Source organism: Staurois parvus, unplaced genomic scaffold, assembly GCF_062004578.1.
Source record: "Staurois parvus isolate SC_StPar_1 unplaced genomic scaffold, SC_StPar_1.0 ptg000813l, whole genome shotgun sequence".
Lineage (NCBI taxonomy): Eukaryota > Metazoa > Chordata > Amphibia > Anura > Ranidae > Staurois > Staurois parvus.
The window spans coordinates 208,951-224,227 of NW_028318609.1; the positions used below are offsets into that span (position 1 = coordinate 208,951).

The window sequence follows — 15,277 nt, forward strand, 5'->3', positions numbered from 1 at the left end:
TGTGCATACGCACACCACTTTCTAGGTAGCACTTTCAGTCTTACTGCCATCTACTCAGCACCGTCGTCACAATCCTCATGGCTGTTCACCAATGGGCTCTTCTGCCAAACAGTGATGAGGCTACAGACTGTATCTAACCCTTCATGCTCCGGCAGTGGTTTATGAGTACCCCTTTGCATACTTCAGTATGGCAGATCATAATCACAAAAGCAGTGGTCCTTTGGGCCTTGCCAGCCTGTGATTAACTGATAGCTCTGGAGTTATTTGCGGGGTACCCCCTAAGAGTTCTTGCACACGTATCCTGGACTTTTGTCCCTGCTTGAATCACAATATGCTTCCTTTTTAAACTCCTTCAGGCATGGCTTTTTTCTCTGTCTTGTCCAGGGAGGAATGTCTGCATTTATAAGGAAACTGTCTGTGCTTTCAACTACTTCACAGTTTCAAATAGTCTCACAACATCAATTCTCCTGTGCTTGAGAGTGGGTCCAGAAGAGACAACTGTCTACAATCTCATCCTTATTAGCCTGGATAGCACATGCCTTGCTGCCCTCATAGGACTGGGGAAGTCTGGGAACACTAACCATAAAACAAGGCAGAGGGTGTACCAGCCTAGTGCATTATCCTTAAAACTTGTATTTATTATTAAAAAAATGGTAAGTATTATACTCACAAAACAGCAGTGTTCACAAGGTCATCATATAAACAGCTCAGTCAAATCCATGGTTTATCGAGTTACCCCCTATCTGCCCTGTAGGGTGACGTGATGAATCAAAGATTTGACTCCGCTATGTTTATACAATGACCTTGTGAAAACTGCTGTTTCGTGCGCATAATACTTTCTTTTCACAGTTAGCTGAGGATGATGAGGAATATACCCTATCACATTACATAACTTGGTGCATGAGGAGGCTCAGTCTGCTGCCATAACTCATAAAACCTAAAGTGGTTGTAAACTTCATGCATGAAATATGTACAAAATATATCCCTCTATAGTGTGTACTTGTCTGAAATATTTGTGAACTGTCAGACAAGCGATATAAATTCATCACTTTGAATGGATGTAGAGAAGAGAAGACTGCAGATTGACTGGTAGAACCTATGTATGAGCATTTGTTTTGCTCTGTGTATCACCTGAGGCCATTCACTTCACTGGGTATGTGTAAGGGTTTACAACCACTTTATACTATTTTGGTCCTTGGTGACATGGTCGGCACATGTTGGGACCTGGAGCAACTTGCTTCAGCTGTTGCTGACATTTCCAGCCCTGGATATCTTTAAGAGTCTGTTAAAAATGTATCCTATTGCACTCACTCTGCAATCTGTTTATTTATTGGCTGACCTAATCCAGCCAAAGTGTTTACTCCCCCTAAACACTTTGCCCAGCTATACACTTTTGAAGAGGGGTTCCTTAAAAGGTGGGCCATCTCTGTAATGGATCCAGCCATTTGTTGTCTTAAAGCAGAGGTCCAGACGTTTTTGTGTTTATTAAAAGTCAGCAGGTACAAAAACTGTAAACATAAACACACACTTACCTGTCCCGGAGTCCAGCGATGTTCTCACCCGCGCTGAACCTTCTCCCCTTCTCTTCTCCACTGTGCCGGCATCTCTACTGTGTACACCAGGCTGTGACAGCTTATGGCTGGTGCGCATGCGCAAGTCGCGCTGCACCTAGTCCAGCAGTCTTCTGGGACCTGTGAAAGTTCCCAGGAGACTGCGGGAGAGAGGAGGGGGCCAAACATCCGGCTCACTTCACCGTGCCGAACTGAGCCGGAAGTGGGAGCATGTACCTGTCAAAAACAGGTATCCGCTCCCCCCCAAAAGGTGCCAAATATGACAGTGGAAGGGGGAGAGGAAAATAAGCAGAGCTTTCGCTTTAACAATACTGTAGAAGAGGTGTGTTCCTTCCCTCCACTCAGGTCCCGGGTTATCCTCAGCTCTCCTCTCTGAGCTGTGCAGTGCATGACATCAGATCCCCACCCCCTGCCTCTAGAAGCTCATTAATGCTTTATAAATTCTGAACTTCAAACTGATCTAGGGAAAAAGATGGCTGAAGATAAACAGGGACAACCTATGTAGGAGGATTTGTTTCATCTCTTTGTATCATCTGATGCTAGCTATCTTACTGGGTATATGTAAAGTTTAACGAACACTTTAGGGCCTGGTTCACACTAGTGAAACTTCGGATGTGACATAAGCCGGACAAAATTGCATTGTTCTCTATGGTGCCTGTCTACATCATTGCAGCACAGCACATTGCATTTTTGGAAAAGGGTTCAGTTGTTAAAGGAAAAAAAAAAAATGGGGTGGAGTATTCCCCAAAATCCAAACCAGGCCCTTATCCAAGTATGCAGCCTGGTAGGCCTGGAAAAGGGAGTGCGAGCATGCAGCCATTTGCTACTCCACATCGTTGAAGTAAACAAAGGGACGAGTCATCCAGTGATGTCATTGACCATATGGAAGGTCACACCCTTCTCTCTTCCCGTTTCCTGGTAGGGTCTGGTATGGATTTTGGGACAGGGCGGACCCTGCGCCATTTTCTCTTTTTTTTTGCTGTAAGGTCCCCCTTAAAATCCGTACCAGACCAAAAGGGTCTGGTAATGATGAGCTTGTAGCTTCCGATTTCATAGACTATAGAGATGAGTGGAGTCATTCTGGACTCTGATCAGCTCTATAGTCAGCCAGCGGTACTGCTGGCTGCATTCTTGTATTCCCCTGTGGGACAGGAGAGCCCAGGAAAACTGTGGAAGGCAGCAGGAGGGGGGGGGGTTGTCCCTTCCCACTGCTCGTAAAAAAATTCAGCAGCTAATTGGCCACTTGGATTGCTTTTAAATGAAAGCTGACCACCAGCTGAAAAAAACGATACCAGAATGATGCCTGTAGCTGCAGGCATCTTCCCGGTATAACCACTCAAAGTCCAGCGATATACCAGTAAATTGCTGGTCCATGTTGGGCATATATGTCACAATGGAACACGGGCATACGATGAGTCGGGTCTGTGGACCAATATGACCGCAACTCATTCTTTTTTGTAATGCCCATGTTGAACGTAAGTCCCAAAAAAGTTTAAATTCAGAAACTGTGATAGGTTTCCATACGAATTGACTGATGAGCTGAATTTAGGTGGGCGGCGATGTATTGTGCATATAAATTTCCTTTGCCCACAATCAATTGGTACAAATCTTCCATGAAAAACAGCAAAGGGGCTAAATGTTAGTGCTGTCAGCGAACGGGGCCGATCCTGCTAACACTGTGTTTTTGGGGACACTATACAAAGGAGGCACTAGTATAGTTCTGTTAATGATCAATTTATTGATCTGTACAAACACTATACTAGTAATGGCGGTGATCAATGACCTATAGCATGAGTGCGATAGTGTGCGGGCAATCTAATGCTAGCTAACCCTGGCTGGTAGGGCCTCTAGCTTACCCTGATGTTATCTGATGTCACTAGTGGCAGTAATACAGTGATCAGTGAAAAATTCTATATACTGACAATGTACAAATGGCACTGGCTGGGTGACAGGCGATTAAAGGGTTAATAGGGGCGATTAAAGGGTTAAATGTGCTAATCTAACGTGTGTGTGTAAAATGTAGTGCTTTCACTTGGTGCTGTGTTCTCTTCTCTCCCTGACGACCGGGGGGCAGCAGGGGCATTCACACCCCAAAATAGGAAGCGACACAGGATTACGTCGTGGTAGTTCATTGACAACTACAAGCCCACAGCCGCTAAGGCTGCTGGAACTTGCAGTTCATTCATTTACAGAAGTCCGTGAATGAATGATGTGGTCGTGTGGGCGGAGCCCTGCTCGGCCACGGTGTTTTCAAATCTGACAGTATGGGGAAACTTTTCCCCGTACTATTTGTCTGAGGTTAGGGGAGAGGTGACGTCTGCGGCTATGGGAACACATTGTCTACAATCAAAGATTTCCTCTATCTGAAGAGGGCTGCAAGCCTGTGAGAGATCATTGGCACCATACAGACTGACCAGCCACCTAGCCTTCATGTCTCCTTGTTTCCAGTCAAGATTCTTCGCCATGTTTGTTTTACATCCCCGTATTAGACAGCCTGCCTTTCCTTCTGCCATTTCTATGTGGATTTTGCAGCTCAACATTCAAGCTCAAGGATATGATTCTATCCTTGTCAAAGTGCACTCCACTAGATCAGTTAGTTTTTCATAGGCTTTTTAGCAATGCAAATGTGTTTCCCAGATTTGCAAAGCTGCCACCTGGTCTTCTGTAAACATGTTCATTAGGTTTTACCTGGGGGATGCTCAAACCTCATCTGATGCCATCATCACTTGTAATGTTCTTCTAGTGGCTCTGTAAACTCAGGTAAAGAATATGTAAACCCTCACCTTGTAAAACAACCCATTAAGTTTAAAATAGAAATGAAAGGCTAAACATTTATGTACTGTATATATGTAAAAAAAATGATAAATGTTTCCCTTTTTTATACATGATCACATTCCCTCTGTTCTCAACTGTAGCAGAAGCTTATAGAGATGGGAATAGAGAAAGAGCAGCACACTGGTCTTCCTAGTGAATGAATGTGCAGAGAGGGCATGTCAGCACAAACCTAATCATCGGATTAGCTCTAAGACATGCTGATAGGTGAATTGGCTCCTGTCTAAATTGGCCCTGTATGTGTATGTATTGTATGAATGTAAGTTAGGGACCTTAGATTGTACACCCCTTGAGGGTTAGGGACTGATGTGAATCTACAATATAGATGTAAAGCATTATGTAAATTGACGGAGCTATATAAGTACCACTAAAAAATAAGCACAATCAGAAAACTGACCATGCTGTGCTCTCAAGCCTAGTGTGATCAGGTTTTAATAGGAAAGCAGAAGGACTGGCAAGAACACCAGGGTTTTCACACAAAGAAAGCAATACAAAGAGAACAGGTTACTTTTTCATGCAAGTTCATGGTACAGTAGGCATGTATCAGGAATATGAACTGCTGGGTTGACATTTTCTGTAAGCCCCATGTGTTAACCTGTTGTTACATGTGAGCCTGTTAGCTTCTTGTTTTTGACGTTGCCCACCCTTCAATTAAACTTAATTTGGACATCCTCAGAGTCCCTGCCTCTAGATTAAATTAAGTTATTGCCTTAGAACAGGGGTGTCAAGCTGGCGGCCCTCCAGCTGTTGCAAAACTACAAGTCCCATCATGCCTTTGGGAGTCATGCTTGTAACTGTCAATCTTGCAATGTCTCATGGGACTTGTAGTTTGGCAACAGCTGGAGGGCTGCCAGTTTGACACCTGTGCCTTAGAAGAATCCCCACTCTTTAACCACTTCAATACCAGGCACTTTCACCACCTTCCTGCCCAGGCCAATTTTCAGCTCTGTCACACTTTGAATGACTATTGCACGGTCATGTAACACTGTACCTATATGGAATTTTTTGCATTTCTTTTCACACAAATAGAGCGTTTTTTAATTTTTTTGCTAAATAAACAAAAAAGACTGAACATTTTGAAAATAAAAACCCAAATTTTTCATTGTTGCTGTTATAAAATTTTGCAAATAAATAGTATTTAATTATTAATATAATCATAATATATAAATATAATCATTAATATAATTTTAGGCCAAAATGTTTTCTGCTACATTTCTATGGTGAAAATACCGTAACCCAAAATCAGTGTTTATTATTTAGTCTGTAGGAAAGTTATAGAGTCCACAAACTTTGGTATATATCTGCAAATCAATCAATCCTGATGTACTGACTGCCTGTCTTATTTCTTGAGGCCTAGAAATGTCAGGACAGTACAAATATCCCCCAAATGATCCTTTTTTGGAAAGTAGACATCCCAGGGTATTTAGTAAGAGGCATGGCGAGTTTTTAGAAGTTGTAATTTTTTGGCATCATTTTTTGGAAAATAAAGACATTAACTCCTTCCCGCCCAGCCTATTGTATGATGATGGCCGAGCGGGAACCCTATTATCCTAGGATCGCACGTGCCCCATGGGTTGCGTTCCAGCACCAGCTGTGTCCACGGGACACTGCCAATGATAGATCACTACACCAGCCTGCTTCCGGTGTCATGTGACTACTGTGACCAACCATTGCAGATCACAATGAATGGCTTTCTTACATGTCATTTACTGCTTACAACTGTGCTGTTAACTGTGATTGGTCACAGTGATCACATGTACAGACTGCACTAATCACAGCCCATCTGTAGCATGTGATCAGCTATGGCCAATCACAGCTGATCACAACAAAAACTTGTTGAAAAAAGTTTAATTCAGTAAAAATGCTTGCTTATTGTAATTTGTTGATATAAGCAATCTTATGTGATAAAAAAGAATAAATAAACAAAATCCTGATCACTTGCCCAGAGTCGTACAATTTGTTTGGTAACATTGAATTGTAAAAAAAAAGTTAAAAAATTATTATCATTATTTTTTTTTTACATACTGTCGCTAGTCAGTGCCCCCGATCACTGCCACACCAGTTTATGATGGCATTGTATTGCATTGGTGACGGTATGTAAGAAAAAAAAATAGTGTAAAATTTTCTTTCGTTGCTTCATTTTCCACAAAATTATGACAAAAAATTAAAACTTCAAAAAACTCGCCATGCGTCTTACTTATTACCTCAGACTGTCTACCTTCTGAAAAGTGGTTATTTTGGGGGTATTTGTACTGTCCTGGTGTTTTTGGGCCTCAAGAATTTAGATCGCCCTTCAGAACATCAGGATTTATCAATTTTTAGATATATACCATAGTTTGTGGACGCTATAACTTTTCTACTAAGTAAATAATAAACACTGATTTGGGTTATTTTCACCAGACACATAGCAGAATACATTTTGGCCTAAATTTCTGTAGAAAGATTATTTATATGCAAAATGTTATAACAGAAACAAAGAAAAACGCATTTTTAACAAAACTATTTTGGTCTTTTTTCGTTTATAGTGCAAAAAAAAGTGGTGATTAAATACCACCAAAAGAAATCTCTATTTGTGTGAAAAATTGTCATTTAAAGTGCAACAGAGCTGAAAGGTGAAAATTGGCCTGGGCAGGAAGGGGGTAAAAATGCCCAGTAGGAAAGTGGTTAACCACTGACTGGCGGCACTGCTGGGCAGCACTGATGGGTGGTACTGATGGGCACAGGTGGGTGGCACTGCAAGGCACAGGTGGGTGGCACTGATGGGTACAGGTGGGCTGCACTGCTGGGCACTGATCGTCAGTGCCCTGATGATCAGTGCCAATCTCTTCTCTGACAATTGCTGGTTATCGGCAGTACTTTCCTCACGCTGTGACAGCATAAGGAAAGTGCAGCTGATAACCGGCAGCTGTATTTACCCAGTGATCTGCTGTGTCATTGGACACAGCTGACCACGTGGTAAAAGGCCGCTGTGATTAGCTTTTTACCACAGCACGTGATGATCAGCTGTGTCAGTAGGACACCGCGATCACCGGGGGCGCGTAGGGGGCGTGTTCTGGGAGCACGTCATATGATGTCCTCCCAGAACTGGACAACCATGCTGTCTCACCACTGCAGTATAGCGCTATCATATAAATGGTGTGATGGTGATCAGGGACACTGACTGGTGACAGTACGTAAATTAAAAAGATTTAATCATTTTTTTTTCATTTTCTTTTTAAATATATTACATTTTGTTTCTGTTATTGGCAATCACAGAGGTCAGACGTTTCCTGTAGTTGGCCACCAGGTTTGCACACATCTTAAGAGGAATTGTGGCCCACTCCTCTTGGCAGATCCTCTCCAAGTCATTAAGGTTTGGTGGCTGACGTTTGGCAACTTGAACTTTCAGCTCCCTGCACAGATTTTCAATCGGATTAAGGTCTGGAGACTGGCTAGGCCACTCCAAGACCTTAATGTGCTTCTTCTTGAGCCACTCCTTTGTTATCTTGGTTGTGTGTTTTGGGTCATTGTCATGCTGGAACCATGACCATCCATGACCCATTTTAATGCCCTGGCTGAGGGATGTAGGTTCTCACCCAAGATTTCACAGTACATTGCCCCGTCCATCATCCATTTGATGCGGTGCAGTTGTCCTGTCCCCTTAGCAGAAAAACACCCCCAAAGCGGAATGTTTCCACCACCATGTTTGACAGTTGGGATGGTGTTCTTGGGGTCATAGGCAGCATTCCTCCTCCTCCTCCAAACACGGTGAGTTGAGTTGATGCCAAAGAACTCGATTTTGGTCTCATCTGACCACAACACTTTCAACCAGTCCTGCTCTGCATCATTCAGATGTTCAGTGGCAAACTTCACACGGGCCTGGACATGGTCTTTCTTGAGCAGAGGAACTTTGTGGGCACTGCAGGATTTCAATCCTTGTCGGCGTAGTGTGTTACCAATTGTTTTCTTAGTGACTGGCCCCAGCTGCCTGTACATCATTGTCGGCGTAGTGTGTTACCAATTGTTTTCTTAGTGACTGGCCCCAGCTGCCTGTACATCATTGACAAGATCCTCACGTGTAGTTCTGGGATGATTCCTCACTGTTCTCATGATCATTGACACTCCACGAGGTGAGATCTTGCATGGTGCACCAGACCTAGGAGACTGACAGTTGTTTTGTGTTTCTTCCATTTGCGAATGATTGCAGCAACTGTTGTCACCTTCTCACCAAGCTTCTTGGCGATAATTTGGTAGCCCAGTCCAGCCTTGTGTAGGTCTACAATCTTGTCTCTGACATCCTTGGACAGCTCTTTGGTCTTTGCCTTGGTGGAGAGTTTGGAATCTGATTGTTAGATTGCTCCTGTGGACAGGTGTCTTTTATACAGGTAACAAAATTAGGTTAGCAGCACTCCCTTTAAGAGACTGCTTCTAATCTCAGACTTGTTACCTGTATGAAAGACACCTGGTAGCCAGAAATCCTGCTGAATGATAGGGGATCAAATACTTATTTCCCTCATGAACATGCAAATCAGTGCATAATTTGTTAGACATGCATTTCTTTAGAATTTTTTGTTGCTATTCTGTCTCTGTGTTACAATACACCTACCATTCGATTTTTAGACTGATCATTTCTTTGTGCGTGGGCAAACATTCAAAATCAGCAGGGGAGCAAATACTTATTTCCTTCAATGTATTTTCTTGTGATTAGCTGTGATTGGCCACAGCTAATTACATGGTACAGTTGGACTGTGATTGGCCCTGTCTGTACCATGTGATCACTTTGACCAATCGCAGCTAGCAACACAATTGTACACAATGGCATTAATCAAAGCTATGCATTGATTGGTCACAGCAATCACATGGTACCGGCAGCAGCCCGGTACAGTGATCTGTCTCCGGTTGTGCGCAGTGGACACAGTCAGTGACAGATCGTGCCACAGCGTGGCCCCTTTCTGGGAGGATGTCATGTGATGTCCACCTGGAATGACAAAAGTCCCATCTGACCTATTGTAAAATGTAAAAGTGGTTAAGGCTTTTACAGACAGAAAACTGGTGGCCACAGTTTGGTCTATGCATTCCTTTGCTGGATCTCAGATTTGTCCAATGTTAGTCACAGTGGTGGTGTCCTAGACAATTAGAAATACAGATGATATCAACATTTGTGGTCCAGTGCTAGTGATTGTCCATGAGTTTTATAATGCCTACTATGATTCAGCAACTGTGTATATTCTTCACCAAAAGTTTAAAGAATCAGCTAATCAAAATAGAACATTTCTTTCAGTCTCTTCCAGGTCAACAGCACTGCTACTTCCTCAATAAAGACGCTCCCCTCCCTGATGGCAGGTGTCTGCAGGGGACGCTGCTGACTAAGATTCCATTCCAGCACCCTGGACGTGTTCCAACAATTCTGAACCTCATCAGGCATCAAATGGCCTGCAACACCCTAATTGGAAGTTGTGTGAAGCGTACCATTATAAAGGAAGGTAGGGTTTTATTTCTTTAACTAATAGCTGTACTTAAGGATTTTAGTATTAAGTCTTATCCCTGCCCCCTAATTTCTTACTGGAATGATCTTTAAATTGTGTAGCTGGAGTACACTTATATGCCAGTGGACTTCCAACTTATGATTTACTGCTTTCTTTTTCTTTCAGACTGCCCTAACCTTTTGCAATTTGAGGTGTCCCCTCTGTCTGACTCATGCATCAGTATTTCTTTTCAGCATCCAGTCAATGACTCCTTAGTGTCTGGTAAGTGCTTTAGTCATGGAAGGATGTCTGCCAGCGTTTTTTTTTTCTTTATCTCTTGGAAAATAAAAGCTGGCCATATATTATACAATGTTCTTATTCAATTTCTTTTAGATTTAGCTTCAACTATGTAGTACAAGGACTTGCCAGATTGCATACAAATTTAAATTTTTTAGGTTTGACCTCATATTATATGGTTTTGGTAAATCTAAAGGTAAATTGTGCAAACAAGATGTATGGCCAGGCAAAAGGATCTGTGTATTTGTAATTGGACATTTAGCAATGACCCAAGAAACTTTCAAATGCAGAAACAAATCTTTAGATACAAAGTACAAGATATTAGCAAAAGTCCCCAGGGCTTTTGTTTCATTTGGAAGAGAAAGGAAAGGTTGCCATTAACAATGTTAGCAAAGCAGTGTCTCTGGTCTCTTGGATCATTTGATTAAAAAAAGTTTCTTTATGCCTATAATTCTCTAATATTTTTTAGATAAACAGAAACAATATGATCATATTTTAGTGCAATTATTTTGGCACTGGTACTGCTTGGTGTTTGTGTGCACTGATATAGTGCGGATTTTCTCTCCCACTACTTAGGCTTTCAGGGTTAAGTTAGCCTTTGGAAGCTGGTAACGGATAAAGGGTCTGTTAGTGCAAAATATTTTTTGTTTTCTTAATCATACAGTACAGAACACAGGATTAAGTCTTACACCACTTCTGTGAAAAATTATCTGGTCCTCTCTTGGACCCTACTATCACCTCCTTACAGTTCCTGAGGATCTACTAGTTTTCAAGGGCCCAATGGACAAGAGCTTGGAGAACCTCTTTTAAGGCATCCTATTCTCTGACTGGTCCTGCTGTACAGCCTGGTGTCACCTCCATGATGGTCTGTCAGACCCTTGCTGTCTCAACTAAGCATATCAGGGACCCTGCTTTCAATCTCACTGATTTATAAATCCTTCAGCAACTGGAGCTCCTGCCCATGGCCTTATACTACTGCATGGATGGTTTGGTGTATGCTCTTCATCAAAATTTCAAGATGGGCCTTCTCTTTGTCCAGTGCAGAGGATCCTTTGACCTTTTGAGCGCTGGTCTGCAGAGCCTATCTGCTAGAAATGCCTTGAGAAGATACCCTTTGACAGGGAACAGCTCTTTGTTAAACCCTTGGACACCTACCTCAAGGAATCCACCAGTGGTAAAGCATACCCTTTTGCCTAATAAGAAGGCTAACCCCACATGTGCAGGCCTTCTGGGTCCCTTAAGAGTTCCTTTCCTTTTTTTTTTTTTTGTCAAGCCTCCTTTCAAACCCGACACCCAGTTGTGTCAAAAACAAAAACCTGGACTTCTAAGCAAAGAGATGCATCCAACATTTCATAAGTTAAAGCTTTGGATACAGAGGGGTTTATTTACTAAAGCTTTAGAGTCCAAAATCAGACTCCCTTCTGCATAGAAACCAATCAGCTTCTAACCTCAGCTTCTTCAATGAAGCTTTGGCAATGAAACCTGGAAGCTGATTGGTTTCTATGCAGAAGGGAGTCTGATTTTGGACTCTCCAGCTTTAGTAAATAAACCCCAGAGTGTCATCTGCAGAGACTACAAACTGAAGTTTTGGTCTCTGATTCCAGACTTGCCCTCCTCGCAAACAAACATTATCTGTATGCTGCCCTGCAGCAGCTGTTTCCTTGGAGGTCATTGTCCCTGTCCCATTGGAGGAAAGGTTTCAAAGATTTTATTAGAACTTATTTATTTCCCCATGGCAAAAGGAGGCATTTGCTCCACCTTGGATCTGAAGGTTCTCAACAACTTCCTTTGGTTCTGGAAATTCTGCATGTATTCTACTAGGTCAGTTCCTTCAGTAGAGGGCTCTTGTCTCTTTGGGCATCAAGGATGCTTACTTGCACATCCCTATATTCCTTTTACAGCAGCACTTCCATTTTGTTCCATCTTTCCATTGGCCTGTCCATATGCCCAGTTTCACTCCAGGCTGTTACAACTCACTATTCTGGCAACATGGGACAAATAGACCTAGTCTCTGGATCAGCCCATGCACCTGACCAGTGATGTCAAACTCTCCTTTGCATGGTAGACTTCCAAGCTGGCTCTGGAATTGGGGACGTCCTTCATTACTATAACTTGGAGGATCCTTGCAAAGGGATGTGAGCCTGTCCAACTGAGAGGAGTCCTAGATTCCTAAAGGGTTAGGGGGACGTGGTCATCCAGTTAATCTCAGCTTTCCATGAACATTCTGGAACTCAAAGCTGCTAAGCTGTCACTTCCAATCCTGGACCCCTCGAATGAAGTGTCACCTGAAGAGAGTGGTCTACATCAATCATCAGGGAGAAACCAGAAGTCACTGAGCTCAAAGATAAGCGGACCTGATCGTGGCTAGGGCAGAACTGCATGTTTCTGAATAGAGAATGGTCTTTGCACCCTGTGTTATTTTGAGAAGTCTGTCTTAGGTGGGAGATGTTGCTTGTAAACCTCCTGGTGTATAGGTTCAGCAACAAACTAAACAAATTTGTTGCTGGGAGCAGGAAACCTCGGCATTTTGCAGTGTATACCTTGATGACTCTGTAGGATCAATTTAACTTCATCTACACTTTTCCCTCTCTGAAGATACTTGATGCTTACGCGTTTCAGCAATAAGCCTTACTCAGCCATTGTTATGATTAAGGCTTAATGCCGTAAGCAATTTTATTTGTACACCTTACTCGCTTTAGTAAAGATGAATATTCAGGAAGACAAGTAGCTGACTCTTCAAATCATTATTCTCAGACTATTCTTAACTACCTTGGATTAGAGTACTCAACTCTTCCAGCCTAGCAAAGACAAGAATCCCAACTTCATCCAAGGCCATTTGTTCCCCCTAAAATTGACACTTGTTAGCTCTAAGCTCCCTTACCCTCCCGCCTGCACCGTGATCCAGACTGTATACCTGTTGGATCACTTTCACTTTACAGCTGGAGACTGACTGAGAAAATCAAGCACAAGCTCATGGCTGCTACATACATCAACAGAGCTGAACTGATTAAATTACAGTGCTGTGTTTGTCGGTGGACATCCAAGAAAAGGATTTTACAGTTGGTACATAAGAATCTCGTTTTTTCTTTACTGATAAAATAGGAGGAGAGATAGAATAACAGAAGGCTCACAGGAAGATGCAAAAGCTTGTTAAGCCCCCCAGAATTGTGGGTTCCCGCAATCCTCCCGGTTTCCCTTCTTCTGCCACTGCTATCTGACAACAATGGGCAAAGAAAACTGACTGTAAAATGTGACTTGTACCTTGTGTGCAATCTTCTTTTTTTTATTTTACTGAAAAGAAAGCTACGAATTACAGACCACAATGCCCATCAGGGCAAAGGTTACTATATTGGTTTAGAGGAGAGAAAGTACAGTTGTAACTGTTGGTGGCTTGTGTTGTAAAGGACCGCACTGGAGAGTGGTAATTTACAAAACAAAAAGCACACAACAACACACACCAGCTATTACACTGGCCTAGACTATAGAGTTCACACAAGATCATTTTTAAACATTGTGTAGGAGGCTTAGTATAATTCAGAGGAGTGGTTCTGGGGAAAGGACCATGTATTGATGCTTGTCGGCTGATTAATGTTTTGTATATGAAGATAGTGCGTGGCTTTTCCTTTGGATTATACTGAGCTATGTGTGGAGTGACAAACTCCAAACCAGCATCTGATTCCAGTATGTAAGGGAATGTTGGAGCAGTGCACTTTTTGACTGTCTGAATTGTGTAGGAGGTAGTGGATTTTTGGAGGCGTTATCTACGGGCTGAAACTTTTCCCAACTTGGGTTCTTGGTCCTAGCACCTACAGCAACTATTAAAATGTCATGCTTGATGGCTGTAATACTCTTGCTTACTCTTGTACTGATGTGCAAAAAAATATAGAAGTTTGCTTTATGACACATTGGAGGTGGGTTATGAGGGGCAGAGATTTTTCCATGCAGACCTGTAGAAATAGTTACATAGTCATATACACTTTATTGCCAAAAGTATTGGGACACCCCTCCAAATCATTGGATTCAGGTATTCCAATCACCTCCATGACTACAGGTGTATAAAATCAAGCACCTAGGCATGCAGACTGCTTCTACAAACATTTGTGAAAGAATGGGTCGCTCTCAGGAGCTCCGTGAATTCAAACGTGGTACCATGAGAGGTTGCCACCTGTGCAAATCCCATCTGTGTAATTTCCTTGCTACTAAATATTCCACAGTCAACTTTTAGTGGTATTATAACAAAATCAAAGCAACTGGGAACAACTCAGCTACGAAGTGGTAGGCCACGTAAAATGAAGGGGCAGGGTCAACGCATGCTGAAGGGCACAGTGTGAAGAAGTCGCCAACTGTCTGCAGAGTCAATAGCTACAGACTTCCAATGTTCGTGTGGCCTTCAGATTAGCACAACATCAGTGCATAGAGAGCTTCATGGAATGGGTTTCCATGGCTGAGCAGCTGCATCCAAACCTTACATCACCAAGTGCAATTCAAAGCGTTGGATACAGTGGTGTAAAGGACGCCACCACTGCACTCTAGAGCAGTGGAGATGTGTTCTCTGGAGTGATGAATCATACTTCTCTGTCTGGCAGTCCGATGGATGTGTCTGGGTTTGGCGGTTGCCAGGAGAACGGTATTTGCCTGACTGCATTGTACCAAGTGTAAAGTTTAGTGGAGGGGGGCTTATGGTGTGGGCTGTTTTTCAGGGGCTGCGCACCAGTTCACAAAGCAAGGTTCATAAAGACATGGATGAGCGAGTCTGGGGTGAAGGAACTTGACTGGCCTGCACAGAGACCTGACCTCAACCCGATAGAACACCTTTGCAATGAATTAGAGAGGAGACTGCGAGCCAGGCCTTCTTTTCCAAAATCATTGCCTGACCTCACAAATGCACTTCTGGAAGAATGGTCAAAATTCTCATAGACACTCTCCTAAACCTTGTGGACAGCCTTCCCAGAAGAGCTGAAGCTGTTATAGCTGCAAAGGGTCAGCCAGCTCAATATTGAGCCCTACGGACTAAGACTGGGATGCCGTTACAGTTCATGTGCGTGTAAAGCCAGGCGTCCCGATCAGGGGCGATTGACAACTCATGGGGCCCCCGGGCAATAGGGGATCATGGGGCCCCTGTGTCCTTGCCCA

General features: G+C 43.0%; 1 protein-coding gene across 1 annotated transcript in view; it reads left to right on the plus strand.

The window, feature by feature from the left end:
• MED1 (mediator complex subunit 1) overlaps nt 1-15,277 on the plus strand; it is a 96,993-nt gene that overhangs the window by 64,203 nt on the left and 17,513 nt on the right. Inside the window, exons 14-15 of the mRNA XM_089654870.1 lie at nt 9,664-9,865; nt 10,034-10,129. Coding sequence (XP_089510996.1) covers nt 9,664-9,865; nt 10,034-10,129 — 298 coding nt within the window. The remainder of the gene's footprint in view (nt 1-9,663; nt 9,866-10,033; nt 10,130-15,277) is intronic.